This window comes from Aethalodelphis obliquidens, unplaced genomic scaffold (genome assembly GCF_003676395.1).
Source record: "Aethalodelphis obliquidens isolate GAN/ISIS:26980383/991018 unplaced genomic scaffold, ASM367639v1 scaffold87, whole genome shotgun sequence".
NCBI classification, from domain to species: Eukaryota; Metazoa; Chordata; class Mammalia; order Artiodactyla; family Delphinidae; genus Aethalodelphis; species Aethalodelphis obliquidens.
In genome coordinates this window covers 3,026,339-3,049,024 of record NW_020838031.1, presented here as the reverse complement: position 1 = coordinate 3,049,024, position 22,686 = coordinate 3,026,339, and the positions used below count along the sequence as shown (strand labels likewise).

Here is a 22,686-nt window from a genome sequence, read left to right as displayed (position 1 = left end):
CAGTATAGAGTAGTGAATAGGGCCAGACAAGGTAGTCTGGATTCAAATCCTGCCTCCACCACTGGTTAGCTGTGTGACCTTTGGGGAGCTATTTAACCTCCCAGTGCCTCAATTTCCCATCTGTAAAATGAGGATATCAACAGTTTCTATCTCACAGAATTAAAGAAGTTCATATATATAAGGTCTTTAAAAGAGTCTCTGCTACACAGGCATCCAAGCAGAAACTGATAGCTATTCACCAGCCCATTTCCCTTTTCTCTGAGACACACAGTTGAACACATTTCCCAGCTTCCCTTGAAATTATGTGCAGCCATGTAACTGAGTTCTGGTCAATGAAATTGTGGACAGAAATGATGGCCACCCCTTCCAGGCCTAGCTAATAAAAACCTCCTTTGTAGTCATCTCACAGTCCTTCTTCCTCTATCGATTAAATGTCAATGCTCTAAGGAGACTTTGGAAGCCGCAGGTTGAAATGGACATGCACTGGTCCACCTGACCCCCTGAATGCCCTCCCCTCCCAAACCCCATCACCAACAGCCTTGCCTCAAAATGTAATTTATATCAGCAAGAAACGAACTTTGAAAGTGCTATGCTACTGAGAATTTAGTTTTTCTATTACTATAGCAGGGGTTAACTAGTACAAAAACTGGTGCCTTAAAGTAGGCACCAATAAAATAAGCGGTACTGGCTTAACAATCAAGCAGTGGACAGCAAGGAAACTGATATCAGAGGCTGGAAAAATGGAGATCCAAGTTATGCAATGGCAAAATGTTTGGTAAAACCTGCAGTAACTAAGAAAGACCTAGTGTCTACCAAGCTGGCGGCCAGTGGGGGAAATGGGAAAGTAGAGAATTAGTAATAAAATAAAAGCAATAGTAAAGATGATATTAAAGTAATTTTAAAGAAAAAGATATGATCGGTCAAGAATTTGTTGGTTTGCAGGCGTAAATGAAAGAGGATAGAATCCATCAATTTGTGTGCCTGAAGGGTTGGAAAACCTGTCTCAAACACTAAGAAATAAGATTGAAAAAGCTTATAAGTGACAAAGGCCCAAAGCCTCAGCCCTGTGGCAAAGAACTGATCAAGAGTGATGCCTTCCCATCTGAATCCGAGGGCCTCAAAGTAACCACCATTTAGTTGAGAAGGAAGGGTATGGGGTGATACAGTTATAGAATAAATCAAGCCTGACAATAATGTCTAAGAAAAAACTTTGGGATTAGCCATTGGTATAACGAACTTAATGGAAGAAAACAGAAGAGAATCCTACTAAGTTGTTGACAGAAATGTACGGCCTAAGACATCATGAGCCTGGACTTTGAATAAAGAGTCTATACGAGCCTTTAAAAACCTCAGGCCACTAAACAGAGGGCGGAAAAAGCTGTGCACGCCCTCGCCCTCGTAAAGATGGCCGACTCCCCAGCAACGCTTCAAATGTTGCCATGGAGACTGAAGGACAGGATGAACCCGGCAGCACAGAGCCAGGAGCCATGCAGACAATTAACAAAAGACTCCCTCGCAGAGAGCAGAATCAAGGCCCCGTGGAGAAAGTTCTCCCACTCCCTGGCAGGGGGCCTTCACCTTGCCTACCCACTGGCTTCCAGGATTGCTTTGAACCTGGAGATGCACGTGACTATGGTCAATCTCCTATTTCACCCTGTTCAAAGGGGAGTTTTTAGTCTTGTGTCATCCTGTCTCTGCTCCATCACTGAAAATTGGGAGGGGCTAAGGAGGAGGTAAATAACTTATTCCTTTTTAGTTCATAAGTCACAGAAGCTCACTTAGTAAGGCTCGTTAAGCCGGGATCCTCATTTAGACACAAAGAAGAAAAGCCATCTGCAATGACTGCAAGGGCCGCATGGTATCTCCTTGCTGGGGGGCGGGTGGGGGGGGGGGCGGCGGCGGCGGCGGGGCGGGCGGGGCTGTTTCCAGATGTGAGAGGAAAAGAGAACAAGGATTTGGAGACCACTAGGGGGAGCTCTAGTAGAGACTGGTTGCTGTTCACCAAACGGAGGTCTTTTCCTCCCTCATTCCCAGCTAAGAGAATTTCCCAGCCTCCCTTCCAGCTTCCTGTGGCCATGTGACTCAACCCTGGCGAATGGGTTGTGGGCAGAAGCAGGGTCAGCCACTTCCAGGTCTGATCCTTGAACAGCCCCTAGGAAGTCTTCTGCTCTCTCTTTTCCACTATCCGCTGGCTGGGTGGCAAAGGCCAGGGCACCCTTGGAAGCCACATGCTAAAGGTGGCAGGGCCTTTGTCAGCCTGAGTCCCTGGACGGCAGTGTCAGGCAGAGCATCCCCTCCATCCGAGCGGTGCCTTAGGGTAGCCAGCAGTAAACGGAGGGAGAAGTGAACTTCCCCCAGCAGGGAATCACACTTCTGATGTTCTAAGCACTGATATCTCAGAATACCTTAGATTCCCAGCATCACCGTAAACACAGGAACTTAATAAAAGCTAGCATGTTCTAAGGGGGGACGACCGTAAACATTCCAGTTTAATGGCTGGGTGAGTAATCAACAGGGCAAACATGGGATATTGTGTAGCCATTAGAAATAATAAAGTAAAGCAATATTTACTGACATGAAAACGTTTCTGTGCTGTACTAATTAATGGGAAAAAATAGATTAGAAAACAAGGGGACATAATCCCACCTCTGTAGAACTGCATGTGTGTATAACACAGGCCTGAAAACCCTCCAGAAGGATCCTCACTAAAGCATTCAGTGAGGAAGGAGAGGCTTCAGTGATCACTTCTTGTACCGTGTATTTTCAGGCTCACTTGATGTTTTATGATGCCCTATGTTTTGTCTTTTACATAAAAACAATAAAGCTACGTTTGAACATTAACCATAATATTTTTCCTCCAGTTGACCTTATAACATCCCCTTTCATTTCCATTAAGAGATTCTTCCCACCCCCTCCGCTCTGGAATTTCCTAAAAACATTACTTCAAAGAAGTCAGAAAATTTATGGGGGTGAGAAACCTCCCGTCCCAAGACAATGACAATCTCATCTAGGCTCACAGCTCATCTGCACTTTTCACCGTAATCTATTTCCATCAGTTTATAAGAAGTGACACGGTTTAAGCTTCCTGGACTCCACCTCCCTAATCCCGGGACATCGGGCCGACCTTGTACACTGACTGCTGTCCTCCAGGAGAGGAAGAGGGGCCAGTGCAACCTAAGACCCTGTCCTAAAGGCCCCGGCCTGACTTGAACAGGAACCGGTGAGGGGAGGGAAGGAGATGCAGCAGAAGCCACCAGCAGGCTCTGCAACCTTTCTCACAGTCACACGACTATGGGTGTGTCTGCCACTGAGCCAACTGCCTGCCCCCGAGCCAGGGCGAAAGAACGACCCTCGGAGTATACGGACCTGTACACAGTCTGTTGTTAAGACTGTGGAGACAGTGCCATGTTATGACGCTCACCAATGGGGTTTAGGTCATAGGTGACTAGACCCTTACCAAACGGCTGTAAAGGCAGGGTTTTTTGTTTTGGTTTGGTTTTTATTGCGGTACGCGGGCCTCTCACTGTTGTGGCCTCTCCCGTGGCGGAGCACAGGCTCCGGACGCGCAGGCTCAGCGGCCATGGCTCACGGGCCCAGCCGCTCCGCGGCATGTGGGATCTTCCCGGACCAGGGCACGAACCTGTGTCCCCCGCATCGGCAGGCGGACTCTCAACCACTGCGCCACCAGGGAAGCCCAAAGGCAGGGTTTTGAGCAGAGGTGTGAGCTGGGTGAACTAGAGTTTTAGGAAAATTAATCTGACTATAATGACACCATGATTAGAAAGAGGCTGAAGGCTGAAAACCTATTGTAAAGGCTACGGCAGTAATGCTGACACGTGTGAAGACGGAAACAGGAAGGAAGAGATCCTGGGGAGTGGACCCAGCCCTAAGCACCCAACAGATCCACAGAGACCACACACAACGTGCAGGAAACCGAGACCACTCCAGGTATGCCAAACAGAGGACGTTTAATACAGGGAGTTGGTCACAAAGGTATGGAAAGAACTGGAAAAGCACAAAGAAGAAGGAGAGCTAGAAGGGATAATAGCTAGAGGTCAGACACTCGTGCTCCGGGCTGCATCCCTGAGGCTGCTCAGTCGGCTGGACTGTTGCAGAGCCCGTGCCCATCGGTTCTGGAGCCTGGGGAAAGGGCTTACCTGTCAGGGCTGCTGGAGCCCAAATCACCCATCCTTGCCTGCAACTGCCCCACTGTAAAACCCGAACCAGGAAGCCTTCTCTCCCTCCTGCCTCTGGTCTCCCACCACTACCTCCAGCTGGCAGAATTTAACAGGAAGGGAGCTGGCAATGGAGCCAGGGATGTGTCTGACTCCCAGCCCCAGCAGTAAAGTGCAAAGCACCGAAGGATGGGTGAGAGGCCAAGAGTCAATAACCAGCACCCAGCTGACACTCTTACCCATTCTTTTCCAACCTGTGTTAACAAATGTGCATTCCAAAGACAGCAGACATAGAGAATGGGCTTGAGGACACGGGGAGGGGGAAGGGTAAGCTGGGACGAACTGAGAGAGTGGCATGGACATATACACTACCAAATGTAAAACAGATAGCTAGTGGGAAGCAGCCACATAGCACAGGGAGATCAGCTCGGTGCTTTGTGACACCTAGAGGGGTGGGATAGGGAGGGTGGGACGGAGACGCAAGAGGGAGGAGATATGGGGATATATGTATATGTACAGCTGATTCAGTTTGTTATACAGCAGAAACTAACACATCATTGTAAAGCAATTTTACTCCAATAAACATGTTTAAAAAAAATGTGCATTCCAGAGGACAAGTGAAAGGCACTGGTGACGAGGGGGCCTTGGAAGGCAGGAAATTATAGCCCTTGGCCTCAAGGAAAATTCTAGAGAAAATTTAGAATTGAGGAAATAGCAGAATTGCTCCTCTGACTATGGTAATCATATTCCTGAAATAAAAGTGGAGCCAGGTAAAGCATGCGATACACGCTCTCCCTCCGGAAGGGTCTGTGTGCTGCACTAATAATAGCATCTTTCTTTTGTCCACAGGGCTGCAGCTACCACACACGGTGCCACTGTGCAAATTTTTTAAAAGGCGCCCGCTCTGGGGTGATGAACTATAAAAAGATGTTCCCTCTGGGAGGATAAATTAGAAAAAGGTGGCCCCGCTGAGCTGATGGATTGGAAGAAGGCACCCCTTCTTCAGCACCAGGGCCCAGGCCACGGGTCAGCCCCGCTACCCCCTGGGCCCTCACGTGTACTCCTGGCTGGACATGGCCCGCACAGCTCTAGGCCGCAGCCCACCTGTTCTAATCAGCTAGTATTTTCTAAGCCCTTTGTGTGTGTCTCATTATCCTCACAATGGTTCTATGAAATAAGCACTGTTATTGCCCAGTTTACAGCCGAAGAGAAATTAAATGGCCTGCTCCTGGTCATATACCTGGTAAGTGACAGAACTGCTGGTAGAAATTTGAAATCTAACGTTAGCCCCATTGAGGGCCGACGATGGGGCAGAGGCCGGGCTCAGATCTTTACTCACGTGACCACAGTTGATTCTCAGAATGTCACCGAGTCCAAGCTCGCTCTGTTCACCGAACGACAGGCCAATAAATCGGGAGCCGAGGCGTTGAGGCAGGGAATACGACCCGAGAAGACGGCAGACTAGTGTCTCTGAAAAACCATCTTATCGGGGTCTGGATGCCAGTTTCTTTTATAGCACAGAGAGGGGGAGGGGGTGAGGAAGTAAAGTTTAAAAGGCCGTGTAAGTTTTGTAAACATCCCCTGGAACGGCCAGCCTCGGGCAGAGGGTGTGTTAACTTCTTCTTTCTTGCAGCCATGCACAGGTGGACAGGGTCCGGAGGTTGCCCTGAACAAAGGCACTTTGGTTTAATATCTAGGCAGAGGGGCAGGGTTCCCTGAGGCGGGCCATTATGTACAGACAGGATCCTTTCAGTGAACCAAAGCAGTGGAAAGCAAAGGTTAAAGTAACAGAAACAGATCCAACATGGAGTCAGGTTTGGCTCTTCTCTGTTACAAGAACAGCATGAAGTGGCCATGACTACGTTCGGTTCACCAGTCGAGCCCTCTCTGCAGGGGGAACCTGGGCCCCAGGCCTGGAGGAAGGGCCCAGCCTGCATGCTCGTGTGCACCACCCCGGCCACGGAGAACGGCATCCTTCCATTTATTTATTTTCTGTTCAAGTTACTGCCTCCCTCAAGGGAGGCCGGAGCACAGTCAGCTCTGATGGGCAATGAGGCTGCAGAGGAGTGTCGGAAGCTGAGGCTTCCTGTGGGCTTTTCTCCTGGGGAAACAAAAAGCCCCTTTGACTCTGGCTCCTTTGGGGTTCCAGGGAACAATCTGGCATTCTCTTTGCACTGAAGCGCCTTTGACTCCTACAGTCCCTGCAGACAATGCTGAAAGGACACCCAGAGGATTTGCCAACTAGACTGCCAAGTCCCCAGCCTCACAGTAGTTCTCCCTCAGCGAAAACAGCTCCCAAGTGACAGCTCCAGAAATGTACAGGGAGCTGGTGAGGTTTGGTGGCAGAGCAAGCAGCCGGGTCCCCCTTTGTCCCCGCCAGCACTCAGGTTGGGTTCACTTCCATAACGGTCTTATTAAATAAGCGTGGACTGTGCCGATTTCTTCCCTGCAGCCAAAACACCTGAGAAGCCAAGGGAGAGGCCAAACTCTATGCTTAGAGAGAAAGGCATGGCAGGCGCGCTGCTGAGCTGAGCCTCTTCTGAGGTTAGAATGCCCTCTTTGGGTGTGAGATGATACCAGCAAGAGCGGGGAATTTTCTGCAACAGGAGAGGCAAACTATGAGAGGGGATTCCAAGAAACAAAATTCCAACCAGTGGAGCATCTTGCAGAGAGAACGGAGAATGTACATTTCATGTAGATGAAAATTTTATAAAGACAAACCCAAAACTAAATTACACCTTGAAAAGGCAAAGCTCGACTGGCTCTAGGACCAGAATTCCAGAATTCCCTTCCCAGAGCCAACCCTCAAGTGCTCTGTTACACCACCTTCACTCTCCGTGATCATTTGCTATCGATCAGCCATGCGAAGCTTCCTCGTCACCAGCAGCCCCCTCGAGCGCTCACAGCCCGAGACAGCAACATAGGAGCCAAAGGCATCGCCCACCCCGGCTGCTGGCGGAGGTGGACATTTACGGGGGCACCTTGACAGTTCCAACCCCTCTTCCTTCCAGCTCATCAATGACAGCAGTTGTCTACGGCTCCCTCCAAGACAAGCAGGGGCTCGGGAGCCCGGGAGGATTAGAGGGTGGGGCATCGTTTGCCCTCGGGCTGCAAAATGTGGCCCCCAAGGATTGATCCAAGAGGCAGCAGCATCAAGAACAGAGTCAGGGCTTCCCTGGTGGCGCAGTGGTTGAGAGCCCGCCTGCCGATGCAGGGGACACGGGTTCGGGCCCCGGTCCGGGAAGATCCCACATGCCGCGGAGCGGCTGGGACCGTGAGCCATGGCCGCTGAGCCTGCGCGTCCGGAGCCTGTGCTCCGCCACGGGAGATGAGAGGCCCGCGTACCGCAAAAAAAAAAAAAGAGCAGAGTCAAAGCCAGTGCAAGGCAGACTACACAACCCCGCCCTCCCAAAGGGCGAGGCAAAGCCCGAGAATCCAGGTGTCAGACCAAGGACCAAACACCAGCCAAGTCTGGTGGGCACACCGTCTTGGAAGCTGAGCACGGGAGCCCCCGGACCCCGCAGAGCAGACCGCCTGCCAGCGCTGCCTTGTAGAAGAGCCAGTCTGCACTCCTGCGCTGGCAGCGTGCTGAAGCTCTCCCTCCCCTGCAACGCTGCCTCCGTCCCTGGGCTCACCCCTTATTCAGGCTGGGCTTGTGTCTCACAACAAAGGCAGCATACCGGGGGGCCCATCTCGGGAAGAGCAGAGATAATACAACAGCCACTGAGGCTAAGAATTGGAAATGCAGCAGGAGAAAATGAGGGGAAGGGGAGGAGAAGGAGCAAAACGAGTACAACAACGATTAAGTACAAGCTCGGGATGCATCATGGAGAACCGTGAGCTTCCCCTCACGCATCCTGCAGGAGTCTGCAAGCCCTCGTGTGCACAGATGTAAGGTGATGGAGAGTCCATCCCACTGAGTTAAGGGCACGAGCATCTATTTCGCTGCAGAAACACTAATGCGATTCAGTTAAAGGATCAGGGACCTGGATTAGGGCGTGAGGGACAAGCTATAAGGCAAACTGAGGTCACAGGCAGGATTGATGTTAGAGGCGATATCAGCCAGTTTACCATCAAGACAATGCTTTACACGTAAACAGTACAGATTATGATGCGCTCATATAAATGATCGGATTAGACCTTTACCACAATTCTACATACACTGAGGGCTGACCAGGAAGGACACTAAGATTCAGAGAGATTAAAGGACTTGCCCAGGGTCCTGACTCTCAGTCCTATCCATCCGGCCACTCGGCCAGTCACAGTTAACCATCACTTACCCACATCAATGACGAGTGATTGATCACAATTTAAAAGAAATCTGCCACCCACCTCCGCACTTCCATTAAAAGGTGCATTGGTCCATGTTTCAGAAATTCACAGTACATCTTGATACCTGATGAACATCCTGGGTGATAGGCTCTGGAGGGGCAGGGGCAGTGCCAAACGTCAGCTTGGGGTGCTGCAGTCCCCACATGCTTCCTGCGTCCTCTAAAGCCACTCCCCACTAAAATCATCAGGGTGCACTTTGATATGGGCAGCTGAGGTTTTTCTCTTATGCAATGTGTGAATGGCAGAGCCTTGAGAAATTTTCACCACTTGTATTGATCTTGAACATGCAGTGTGTTCAAGACTGTGTTCGCGTGCAAAAGCAACTTTGAGACACGTGCCCTACCCTGCCTTTCCAAACCCAGCTGCTGCCTGAGCCTCCCATGCCACATTTCAGGAGCCACCACCGGTTGGGAAGCAATTCCCCTGCGCGCCATGGTGGTCAAATTACAATGTTAGTTTAAACCCATGCAATTCGGTAAGTCTCTATTCCTACTACGGGTCTAACACAAATGATAACAAGATAAATAAGACAAGAAATTCAGCCCAGACTAATGCAAAGGCAAATTCTCTCCACTAAATTTCTGGTTGACTCACCCCTTCCTGGCTCTGTAATGATGAATAATTATTCACTGTACTGGGAAAGGCGGTCTCCTAATTTGGATAGGATACTGTTTTTTTTAAAGGGTCTTATGCTCCTTAAAAATAATTTTAAAAGCAGAGTCAATATAAATGTACCCCAAGATCAGCCTAAGGTAAATAACCCCTTCGGGATATCTCATTTTATTTTCACTGAGCCCTACTCCACCTCAGCAAACTGGGAAAAATAGGTGTAATATCAATACCTTTCCTTATATATCACCTTATGCTTTTCAAAAAAGTTTCAAAAACATTCCAGTATTTATTGGAATGAATGTACCTAGATAACCCCAAATCCTAAAGTCAAGAAAATGTAACAGTTGCATTAAAATGACAGAATTTGTCCATTTTTCCGTTCAAACGACTATTTGAGTCAAGCAGAGGAGGACACACAAAAGCTGCCCTGTTGGGAAATAGTTCAGAACTCATCCTACAATCCCCAAAGCCAATGAGGCGGCTGGGTGGAAGATGAGGTCATGAGTGTGGGATCAGCGTGAACGCTCCCCTTCGCTCCGCCCCCACCAGCTGCGGGCCTCCCAGCTGCTGGATTGACTAAATGGTAACACCACGGCCAGGAAATTAACACAGAGTGTCTAGAGACGGACTAGTCTCTCTCTTCCTAGATGAAGAGCAGCACATTCTATATACAAGTGTGGAAATCAATACTTGCCTAAGTTATCTTCAAAAAACTTCCCTGGTGGCGCAGTGGTTGAGAGTCCGCCTGCCGAAGCAGGGGACGCGGGTTCGTGCCCCGGTCCGGGAGGATCCCACATGCCGCGGAGCAGCTGGGCCCGTGAGCCATGGCCGCTGAGCCTGCGCGTCCGGAGCCTGTGCTCCGCAACGGGAGGGGCCACAACAGTGAGAGGCCCACATAGCGCAAAAAAAAAAAATTGTTATACCCAGAAGTAAACATTGCAATTGATAAATTCTAAATTAAAGAATTCCTTCTTTCTCCCTCCACTCACCTGCCTATCTATCCATCCATCCTATATTCACTGGGTACCTACCAGGGGCTGCTTACTTCTTGATGATGTTGGCGTATCCCAATTGCCATTCTGATGAAACAGCATCCAGAAACTTCAAAAATTAATTCTCTTTTTTCCCCTGGACCATGGCTTCTCAAGGGTACGGACAACAATCTACACGTTTTTTTAAAATCTAAACAGCCACCACGGTGTGCGGCAATGTGATCTGTGCATTTCAATAAACTTTTGAACTGAGAGGAACTTCTGGAACTCTTGGTTGGTTTCGAAAGACATAAAAATAACAAGACGGGGTTAATCCACACACGGGATTGCTCAATCTAAAATATAATAAATCGTTTAATTCAACTCAGTCAGAGTGGAATAAACCATGAATGGGCTACATACAGGAGGGGAAAGGTGATCAACCGGAGAGCTTCCTTGAGTCGAAGGGGTTTACACTGGAGTTGGGAAGGCGGGTTAAATACACAACAAACTGTAACAGAAGAAGTGGAAAAGAGCAGATGATCCCAGAGGGCCAGAGAAGGCTGGGAAGTATTACTGGCAAGATGTGTAGAGACTGGGGGCAAAGAGCACAGATTCCATCATGTTCTCGGTGGACAGAATAAAGTGTGCAGGAAAAGGGCCAGAGTACCACTTTAGGGATTTAGTGGCCTGTTTACGGAAGGCCTGGAAAGGAATGCTAAGAATTTGCTTGAGGACCATCCCGAGTCTTTGCACGGGGAACAGGGACCTAATCAGATCTCTGCTTTAGGAAGATTATCCTGGCAGCAGTGTGCAGGCCCGACTGGCAGGAGGTACTAAGCAGAGAAATACTGACACAATTGTCGGGACTGGGAAGACACAGGAAGGACTGAGATGTCTTTGGAAGAAGCGTCCTAACGGTGGCTGCGAAAATCTGAGGGTTGCCTTAAATCACCCGGAGAGAGTACCAGGCTTCGTTAGATCTCCCCTTTCGACTGGATGGTCCTTGTGGACAATCTGATACATCTTTAAACACCCTGCTGGGTACACCACAGTGCCATGCATACAGTAGGTGCCAAATAAATGTTCCTGAACGGATAAATACAACGGAATGAATAAATGGATAAATTAGTGTCTCTTCTAGGAGAGAATTCCATAACCAGAGGAAAACAAAAGCATTGATAAGAGTCAGATCTACTATTTGAATTGAATGCAGATTATCTATACCCAAGGTCAGCTGTCTCACATTCCACTATGCCCGGCTCGTGGCTATAATGAACGCATCAAGGAAATAGTAATAAATTGTACGGAGTTGAGACCTTACAACTTCTCATCACCAGGAAAAAAAAAACACAACTTCGTAACTTTCTAAGGTGAGGAATGTTAACTAGACTTACTGGGATGATCATTGCACAATGTATACAAATACCTGTCCTGCACCTGAAACTAATATAATGTTAGTGTCAATTACACCCTAATTAAAAAAAAGAATTGTACTGAGATACACAAACTTTTTTTCAGCAGAGGATCTGTAATCACAAAACAGCTTTCACAAGTCTATGTTTCCAGTGTATGAGAAACACAGCCCCCATTTATCTTCTCTTTGCTTTTTTTCTTATTCCACCGCTGTGAAATTGTCCTCCTTTGCCTATCAGTATTTTAGTAAGATGAGATATGCTTTCATTTATAAATGCAAAACACATACATTCTCCTGTGTCAAAAATAGAGCCTAGGGGGGCTTCCCTGGTGGCGCAGTGGTTGAGAGTCCGCCTGCCGATGCAGGGGACACAGGTTCGTGCCCCGGTCCGGGAAGATCCCACATGCCGCGGAGCGGCTAGGCCCGTGAGCCATGGCCGCTGAGCCTGTGCATCCGGAGCTTGTGCTCCTCAACGGGAGCGAACACAACGGTGAGAGGCCCACGTAACGAAAAAATAAAACAAAAACAACAGAGCCTAGGGCTTCCCTGGTGGCGCAGTAGCTGAAAGTCCACCTGCCGATGCAGGAGACGTGGGTTCGAGCCCTGGTCCAGGAAGATCCCACATGCCGCGGAACAACTAAGCCCGTGCGCCACAACTACTGAGCCCGCGTGCCTAGAGCCCGTGCTCCGGAACAACAGAAGCCACCACAACGAAGAGTAACCCCCGCTCACCGCAAATAGAGAAAGCCCACGCACAGCAATGAAGACCCAATGCAGCCAAAGATAAATAAATGAATACGATTTAAGAAAAAAAAAAAAGAATCTAGGTCTATTTATTTCAATTACCTCATTTAAGATCAGGCCCCTTACACCTATGGTTACCATTATAAGGACCAAATATATATTTCTCAGCAGCTGCACTTGGTAAATGCACTTGTCCGTGCCTCACCGGCCAGAGCTCAACAGATTTGACCACCTGATCGTTTGAAGCTTCTTCCAGCAATAAATTCTGTGATTCTGTTTTACAACACCCGAAGACCAAGAAGCGACCCTAGTGATCTCAGGAAGCCTATCTCTACATCCACTTATGAGCCATGACAGGAGGCAAGTGGCCAAAAGGAAGGAGGGCCGGATAAAAGGAAGCAGACAGAAAACCGATGGTCATGTCGGCAGCTAAGCACACCATGTGGGCCCCTGACTGCCTTCCAAAGCCAAATAGAAATACCATGTCACTCACTGGTCAGCCACAGTTCTCTCCCGCTACCACTTGGTATGAAAATATGGGAAGCTGATGGTGAAGTCTGTGCTCAAAGAAGCAGCTGGTAAACTCTGATTTCAAGAGAAAATGGATTTGGAATGGTCAAAGCATCTGTGGCAAGTATTTTTTAAACTGCATGACTGTTGCACGAAAGATACTTGCTAAGGAATTTTCACCACAGTCATTAAAATCGAGAACAAGAGAAGATTCCCAAGGGCTAAAAGGCTTACATTACTAAATGGTGCTGGCTGGAAAGTGGCACAGCTATGCCAGAGGGGACCCGCCCCAGCCCCAGGGTGGCTGCCCAGGGCATCTCTGGAAGCACTGGTCTCTGCTGGCTTTGCATGAGAACCCGGCATATAAGCTGAATTAGTATCATCATTGTCAAAAAGATTATTCTAATTCTGGTCGAATGATCCTAATCTAAAAATTTTATACTCAGAAACTTTGTTCTGTGCTGGTCTCTAGATCTTATTATTTAAAGGTCACCCCTGTATCCTCTCTTCACTCTGAAGATCTTTCATCAAACTCTGACCAAAATCACAATAAAATTCACACATTAACCATTTAATCGCTAATCCTTCTTCGACCACAGTTTTAAGAATTTTTTTCAAAGGAAAAGTTTTAATGAACATAATAAATGTGGGCTTTTTTTTCCTAATGTTTGAGCAATGAGCTACTGTTATTTTTGTCATCTAATGAAACAACAATAGTTTGCATGCAGTGTTTCGGAAGTAGATAGAAATTGATGAACATGGCACAGGAATGGCTTACAAGAAAAGAGACACCAAACCATTGGTCTGCTTTGCTGGGATTATGGTGGTTTTCAGTGTTCTTTTTCTTGTTTGTAGTTTTCCGTACTTCCTGTAACGAGCACCCACTACTTTTGGAAAAAGAAAAAAGAATAAAAGAGGAAGAAAAGAATAAGGGGAACAGTTGAATTAGGGATTGTTCCCGCAACACAGAAACCCGGCACACACTCTCCCTCAGGTGCACAGACTTTGCCTGACAGTCCATTTCTGGGGGCATCTCAGGTGAACAGTGAGGTCCTTGCAGAAATGTCCTGGGTCCCAGCCCTGCCAGGTAACCATGACACCAAAAGCCTCAATCCCAGTTTACCCCTCTTGTGCCATCCTAAGGGTCCTGGCAAATTTATGTTAAAATAAAATATTCATGCAAACTCTATTTAGTTTTGAGATCTCTGATGAGTTCCTTCTTTTTCCTTTTTCTCAAAGTGTTTATTCAATACTCTATTATTTTAGGGGATTTCTGATGAGTTCTTGTGATACGTTCTTTGAAGGTTTTAGTACGTTTTTTCTCGGCAAATTTTCACTGCTTATCTTTACAAGAAGACAGCTTAAAATGGGATTTCTTCTTAAATAGGGATGAAAACAATTAAGATTATTTCAAAGTCTCTTCTGCCAGGGCTAACAATTCACTCATACTTTAGAGTCTATAAATATGCAGGGTATATTATTATCAACTGTTCTAACACAGGTCTGCTCTGAACTACAGTTCGTCTGCATAACGTCAGCTTGGCCAGTGGTTGAGAACACAGCTGTGAGAGGCACCCACACCAGGGTTCTAATCCTAGCTGTACCCTCAACAGCCACGTGACCTTTGGAAAGAAGCAGGGTGACGCTGCATCTCAGCTTTGTACAGGGAGAGGATTATAAGTATCTACCTTACAACAGTCCGGGGCAGATTTCATCAGAGCAATTCCTGATAGCCTGCCTGGCACATACCGCAAGCGGCAAAAATAAATTGCAGACGTTCTTATCCCTCTGGGTAGCAGTGATGTCTTATATTCGAGCAGTGACTTGCATGCCTCAAGGAGCTCTCATATCTTTTACCTCATTTGAGTCTCAGGCAGCTCTATCAGCCCAAAACGTTACTGTCCCCGTTTTATCTTTTTCGTAAACAGATGAGGAAACTGAGGCTCAAGGTACAGAGCTTAGAGAGCAGCTCCCGGCCTCTTTTCGCTCAGGTCTCGACTGACCCTCGAAAGACTTCATGTGCCTGAACTTAATAAGATTAAATTTCCTTTAAAAAAAACTCTGCTATTCATACCTCAATCAAATCAAACTGGTTTTTCTACACCACTCCAAATTAATTAGGTTTTGCTTAGTGAAAAGAGCAACTGAGGTGATGATTTAGAGCTTACTGTGTATCTCAGCTCTGGGCTGGGGGTTCGAAATCGAGGCTCAGAGATGTTAAAGGACTTGTCAAAGTCGCCCGGCCCTCTTCTGACGCAGCAAGGACACATACTCCCTGACTCCAAACCTCATTCTCTTCCCAAGTCTCAAATTCCTGTGCATGTATTTTAAAAGTGTGGATGGTAGGAGACGTCCTGCCGTTCCTGAAAAGCAACTGTGCACTTAACGGCCTAAGTGTCAACCCTGAGTGTTGACAGCGTGACCCGTGCTCGGGGCGGTGGAAGCGGAGGGATCGCTCCGAGCCGGGCGTGGGCGTCACTACTGCCAAGGAAACGCGAGGTGAAACTGCTCGCCGAGCAGCCACTTGGGGCGGTACCAGCACCAAGTTCCTCAACCCACCCCAACCTCCAGGTCCCCGATGCGGTGGAAGCCGAGACTCGGCCCGGGGTCGGGCCGCGGTCTCGGCACCGGGCGCCCGGGCGTCCCCTGTCCCGCGATTGCGCGGGTGAGGGCGCACGGCGACCCGAGGTTCGGGCGGCGCAGTCCCCGGGCTCATCCAAACCCGAGCGCGCCCCGGCCGCCTTCCTCGGCCACCGGGACCCGCCCGGGCGGGTCCGACCGGCGCTGCTGCCAAAACTGCGGCTCCCAGGATCTCAGCACGGTGTTCGGGGAGGACCCGGCGCGACGTCGACCCCAGCGCGGCGCGCCACGCGGTCCTGCTTCAGTTTCCCTCACCTCACAAGGATGCATAAACCCAAAATGTTAACAGCGGCGCAGCCCGGACCTGCACGATTTCCAGACGTTACAGCGCACCCTCCCCGCCGGACCCCCGCCCCGACCCGCCGGGCCGCCGTGACAGCACCCCTACCTGCGCGGTGGCCCCCGCCGCCACCGGCCGGGGCGCCCTGGGGACCCCCGCCCAGCATGCGCCCCGCCGGTTCCTCACGCTCCGCCTCCTCCGCCTCCAGCTCCGCGGCGGCCGGCGGGCTCCGTGCGCCCCGAGGCCCGCGGCGGGGGAAGCGAGCGGCCGCGCCGGACGGGAAGTGGGAAGGGGGCTGGCGAGGAAGGGGAGGCTCCTTCCTCCTCACGGCCCGCGCGGGCGGTTTCCTCCCCAGCCTCGGCCCCGGCACGCGCGCGCGCACACACACACAGACACACACACATACGCACACAGCACGCGCACACACGCACGCACACACACATACGCACACAAGCGCACACACGCACACGCGAGAGGTTGGGGCGGGCGGGGCCGGCGGGCCCACAGCCTGCGTCCCGGACCTCGGGAAGTTTGCTTTTCGCTCTCGCCCGTTTGCTGGACGAAAGCGAGAGGGGAAGTGCGGTGGGGAGAACGGGTGGTTCGGAGAAGGAGAAACTGGGAGGCCTTCCTGGGGCGGGGGGCGGGGCGGGTCTACGAGGGTGCCTCGCAGACACTAATTAGGGAAGTGACCAAAGGGTTGATGGAAGAGATGGAGGGGAGGAGAGGAGCGGGGGGAGGAGAACGAGGGGAGACGACAGACCACACTGGGAAAGAGGGGGGCGACCAGTTCAACATGAAATGAGGGACCAACTATTTGAACCTTCTGGCAGCACTGGACTGGTCCCAGATCCCCCTCTCCACTTGGGGCAGCCATCCCAGGACACAGCTGCGATCCGTGCCCAGCTCGAGTCCCTTCACTCTTCGGTTCCTTCAAGGGGGATCCTGGAGCATCGCTGAGGCCGCACCTGTCAGACACGGTTCTTGCCCTTAAGGGGCTCCCCTCCAGCAGGGAAGAGAAATATGTGCGTATAAAACTAAATAACAGCATGCAGTGGAATATGCCACGAGCCAGAGGTTTGGCACAAAACATTGCAGAATATGGGGGTAAGAGGGAGTGTCGTGAAGAAGGATCGGAAAGGCTGTCTGGAGGAAGGGAAAGGATCCTGCTAGAACTACAGGAGGGTCAAGGTCCTTCACGAAATAAGAACCGTGTGAGTGAAAACACCTGGACGTGTTAGGAGTCAGAGAGTTGTGGGATGGAATGAATATGAGCGTGGATGTGAAGCATGTGGGGAGATGGTGGAAGGAACAAAGAAGTTGGATCAAGCTGAATTTAACGGTGTAGACCACGAAGCAGAGATCTGGACTCAGTGCTGTGGTTTGAGAGATTAGAAAAAAGCTGTTTGTTGGGCTTCCCTGGTGGCTCAGTGGTTGGGAGTCCGCCTGCCGATGCAGGGGATACGGGTTCGTGCCCCGGTTCAGGAAGATCCCACATGCAAAAAAAAAAAAAAAAGCTGTTTGTTTAGCTAGTTGACAGAAACATGGGGCAAGAGGTGACCTACACTAAACGAAGTGGAAATGCCAGAACTGCCCTGGTATACTGGAAAGGCATTATCTAAAGGCTTAGGGAGGTTGCAGTATTAGAGTGGATTTATCACATATGACCTGCTTACTCACTCCGAGAGGGTCCACAGGGCACACCGTTCACCGTGACCCTGAAAAATAACTTGGTGACCCAGCATCGTTGGTCAGCTCTTCTCTGTAGGTCAGAAATTATAGTGGGAACTATGCCACTGCAGTGTGGGTCCTTAAATGCAGTGAGGATAATTGGACCCCAGGATAGCTGGGGCCACATGGTGGCAATGAATGACCAAAGGCAGGGTGGGCATGGTTTCTGTAATGGACAGCAGAGTCAAAGCAGCAACTGGAATACTCTGACCGCCACAAACCTATGGCATTGGCCAGTTAATCATGGGGTTCTTCGATGAGAATGCTACTAAGTTCTTATTTGATCTATATGAGCAGAAAAGTTCTAGGTCAAGGGAACAAAAGCCGAATTTTAATTATCAAAACAGAGAGACTCCATCAATTCCCAGACTTGCATCAGTTTGCAGACCCAAAACGCCTTGAACGAAAGAGATGTCTGTCTCTTCCAGGAAAGACCTCGCAACGCTGCCAAAAATATATATACTGTTAATCTTTCTTCAGCCTTCCCCAAAGGGACATAGGGCCTTTTACTCGGGTGACTGTGCACTGGGAGAAAGGAAGTAATCAGACTTTTCAGGAATTAACTGGACACTGGCTCTGAACTGACCCTGAGTCCAGGAGACCCAGACCATCATTGCAGTCCACTAGTCCACGTAGGGGCTTATGGAGGTCAATGGAGTTTTGGCTCATGTCCATCTCCTGGTGGGTCTCTGCACTCATCCTGGGGTTATTTCTCCAGTTCTGGAAGGCATCTTTAGAATGATACTCGGCAATTGGCAGGATCCCCACGACGGCTCTGGGGCCTGTGGAGTGAGGGCTGTTTTGGTAGGAAAGGCCAAGTGGAAGCCACTACAACCTGCCTCCGCCTTCGAAAAGAGTTAACCAAAGGCGAGACTGCGTTCGTGGAAAGATCGCCGAGATCAGTACCTCCATCAAGGACTCGAAAGCTGCAGGGGTGGTGATTCCCGGCACCTCTCCATTCAACGTGCCCATGTGGCCTGTGCACAAGACGGATGGGTCTTGGAGGATGACAGTGGATTATCATAGATTTAAGCCCATGCTGACTCCCCGTGCAGCTGCTGTACCAGCTGTAACATCGCTGTTTAAGCAAATTCATACATCGGCTAGTATCTGGTATGCAGCTATTGGGCTGGGAAACGTTTTCTCTCCATACCTGTTAGTAAAGACCACCAGGGCAGCTTTCTTTCAGCTGGCAAAACCAGCGGTGCAGCGAAGACTGCCCTACCTCAGGGATAGATCAGTTCTCCAGCCCTACATCATCATTTGGTCAAGCAGGCACCCTATCGCCTTTCTCTTCCAGAAGACTTCACACTGGTCAATTCCATTGATGATGTTACACCGGTTGGACCTAGTGAGTGGGAAAGACTAGCTATTCTAGGCTTATCGGTGAGACATTTGTACGCCAGAGCGTGGAAGATAAATCTGACAGAAATTCTAGAGCCTTCCACCTCAGTGGGATTTCTAGAGGTCCGGTGGTATAGGTGAAGGATAAGTTGTTGTATCTGGCCCTGCCTATGACCGGAAAAGAGACACAACACCCAATGGTCCTCGTTGGGTTTGGGAAGCAACATATTCCTTATTTGGGGGTACTACTCAAGTCCATTTACCAAGTGACCTGAAAAGCTCCAGTTTTTAGTGGAGCCCAGAACAGAAGAAGACTCTGCACCACGTCCGGGCTGCCCTGTGAGCTGCCCTCTGCCATCCGAGCCACATGATCCCACAGATCCAGTGGTCAGTGGTGGCAGCTTCTGGTGGAGGCTGGGTCAGACCCCACGGGAGGGTCACATCACAGACCCCGAAGATTACAGAGCAAAGCCCTGCCATCCTCTGTGGATAAGTATTCTCATTTTGAGAAACAGCCTTTTACTTACGGCTGGGCCTTAGTACTAACTGAACGTTTAACCGTGGGCCACCACATCGCCGTGCAAGCTGAGCTGCCCTTCGTGAACTGGGTGCCGTCTGACCCACAGGCACGATTCTGGGCACGCACAGCAGCATTCCATCATCAGATGGAAGTGGTACACGTGAGATGCGGCTCAAGCAGACCTGGAAGGCACAAGTAAGTTACATGAGGAAGCGGCCCAAATGCCCAACGTCCCCACACCTGCTACACTGCCTTCTCTCTCACAGCCTGCACCTGCGGCCTCTTGGCCAGTTCCCTAGGATCAGCTGACTGAGGAAGAGAAAACTTGGGCCTACTTTGCAGATGGTCCTGCATAGTATTCAGGTACCACCCAAAAGTAGGCAGCAGCTGTAGCACAGCCCCTTCTGGGATATCCCCGAAGGACAGTGGTAAAGGAAAATCCACCCAGTGGGCAGACCTTTGAGCAGTGAACCTTGTTGTTCAGTTTGCTTGAAAGGAGAAATGGCCAGAGAAACAAGTATATGCCAATTCAGGGACTGTGGCCAATGGTTTGGCTGGATGGTCAGGGATTTGAAAGGAACATGATTGGAAAATTGGTGACAAGGAGATCTGAGGAAGAGGTATACAGATAGACCTCTCTGAATGGGCGAGAAACTCGAAGATACTGTGTCACATATAGAGGCCCTGGTCTCAACAGAGGACGATTGTAATCCTCAAGTGGATGGGATGACGCTGTTCTGTGGGTACCAGTCAGCCTCCTTCTCCAGCTGCGCTTGACATTGTCTAATAGGCTGGTGAGCAAAGCGGTCATGGTGGCAGGGCTGGAAGTTATCCGTGAGCTCAGCCATACAGACTTCCACCCACCAAGGCCAACCTGACCATGGCCACCGCTGAGGGTCCAAGCTGCCAGCATCAGGACCGACAACATGGCAGCCTTCCCCAGGGTGATCAGCCCGTTTGCTACTTGGTGGCAGGTTGATTACGTTAGACCGCTTCCATCATGGGAGGGGCGGCATTTTGTTCTTACTGGAGTAGATAATTACACTGAATACAGATTTCCTTTTCCTGAACACAACGCTTCTGCTGAAACTACCATCCGTGGACTCCTAAAGTGCCTTATCCACACAGCACGGCTTCTGATCAAGGAACTCACTTCACAGCAAATGAAGTGCGGCAGTGGACCCACACTCACAGAATTCACTAGTCTAACCGTGTTCCCTATCACCCTGACGCAGCTGGCTTGACAGAGCAATGGAACGGCCTTTTGAAGACTCAGTTACAGCACCACTAGGTAGCAGTACCTTGCAGATGTGAGCAATGTTCTCCAGGAAGCTCTCTGTGGATGCCCTGAATCAGTGTCCAGTATATGGTGCTGTTTCTCCCGTGGCCAGATTCATGGGTCCAAAGAATCAAGGGATGGAAATGGGAGTGGCATCTCTCACTATTAGCCTTAGTGATCCACTAGCAGAAGTTTTGCCTTCTATTCCCACAACCTTAGGTTCAGCTGGCCTAGAGGTGTTAGTTCCGAAGGGGGGAATGGTTTCACCAAGAAAAGCAACAATCATGCCATTTAACTGGAAGTTAAGATTGCCAGCTGATCTGCGGCGACATGGAAGGACATAGAGAATATTATGCTTAGTGAAATAAGTCAGAGACAGACAAATACTGTATGATATCACTTATTTGTGGAATCTAAAAAATAAATGAATGTAGATAGCAAAAAAGAAATATGGCATTAAGAGATACAAACTACTATGTTTAAATTAGATAAGCAAGGGCTTCCCTGGTGGCACAGTGGTTGGGAGTCTGCCTGCCGATGCAGGGGACGCGGGTTCGTGCCCCGGTCTGGGAAGATCCCACATGCCGCGGAGCGGCTGGGCCCGTGAGCCATGGCCGCTGAGCCTGCGCGTCTGGAGCCTGTGCTCCGCAACGGGAGAGGCCACAACAGTGAGAGGCCCGCGTACCGCAAAAAAAAAAAAAAAAAAAGATAAGCAACAAGGATATATTGTACAGCACAGGGAATTATAGCCATTATTTTGTAATAACTTTTAATGGAGTATAATGTATAAAAATACTGAATCACTGTGCTGTATACTTGAAACTAATATAATATTGTAAATCAATTATACTTCAATTTAAAAAAAAAAAAAAAGATTGCCACCTGGCCGCTTTGGGTGCCTTGTGTCTCTGAAGCAACGGGCAAAGGAGGGACTTACGGTGCTGACTGCAGTGATCCTCACTACCAAGGGGACATTGGACTGCCGTGCCACAGTGCAGGTAAGGAAGCGTATGTCTGGAATATAGGAGATCCCTCGGGGCACCTCTTAGTATTTCCATGCCCTCTGACTAAAGTCCATGGGAAACTATGACAACCTAGTTCAGGGAGGACTACTAATGGCCCAGTCCCTTCCACAATGAGGGTTGGGGTCACCCCAGCAGGTAAATAACCAGGACCAGCTGAGGTACTTCCTGAAGGCAAAGGGAATGATTCGTTGAAAGAGGTAGTTACACATACCAGCTCCAACCAGGTGACCAGTTACATACCTGAAAACTGTAATTGACGTGAGAATCTCTTCCTTACTTTGTTATGACTCTGTTTATACATGGATAAGAAAGGGAGAAGATAAAGACGCGTGATGTATTATTTTATATTTTATCTTTGTTTTCTTCTCTTCCTTATCCACTTACATAACATCAGAGGTACTAATAATAATTAAATTTACAACACAGTATTTAAGTCCGAGGACGTGAAGGGGAAGACTGGACATCACCTAAGGACCATGCGTCTTCCTCTGGGGAGAAGGTTAGTGAGCTTAGGGTTATAGTCAGGGCAGTTGCGTCATGTTAAGCGGAAGTACTTTGCTGCTGTCTTTATTTGGAGGCTATGAGTGGCTTGAGGAGATGTGTACGGATGCCAGGTCAACAAGAGTTGGACTGTGACGTAGGCCTTATGTGTCAGCTGGGCCAGGCTATTAAATCAACCGAGCCATTTAATCACACTCTGATCTAGGTGTTCCTGTGGAGGTGCTTTGTAGATGTGGTTATATCTACAATCGGCTGCCTTGAAGTAAAGGAGATGACGCTTCATAATGTGGGCGTGTCTCATCCGATCAGCTGAAGTCCCGAAGAGTGAAAACTGAGGCTTCCTGAAGAAGAAACGAATTCTCCCTCAGGACGGAAGCCTCAAATGCTGCGTTTGCAGCCTGCCCACCTGCCCTACAGATTTCAGAATTGCCAGCCCTGACAAGTGCATGTGCCAATCCCTTACAATAAGTCTCCGTCTTCTGTCTGTTATCTGTCTAGCCATCCAGCCATCCACCCCTGTGGTCCTCCCTTGTCTGCTCCCCCCCTTTGGGTCTTCCTTTGGTTTCTCCTTTCTCCCCATCCCTTCTTTTTTTTTTTTTTTTTTTTTT

The 22,686-nt window shown here is 49.4% G+C and overlaps 1 protein-coding gene across 1 annotated transcript in view; it reads right to left on the bottom strand.

Moving 5' to 3' along the window:
* DISC1 (DISC1 scaffold protein) overlaps positions 1-16,122 on the bottom strand; it is a 349,681-nt gene extending 333,559 nt beyond the window's left edge. The window contains exon 1 of the mRNA XM_027094035.1: positions 15,790-16,122. Within this exon, the coding sequence (XP_026949836.1) occupies positions 15,790-15,847 (58 nt within the window). The 5' untranslated portion in view covers positions 15,848-16,122. The remainder of the gene's footprint in view (positions 1-15,789) is intronic.
* Positions 16,123-22,686: the final 6,564 nt, after the last annotated feature.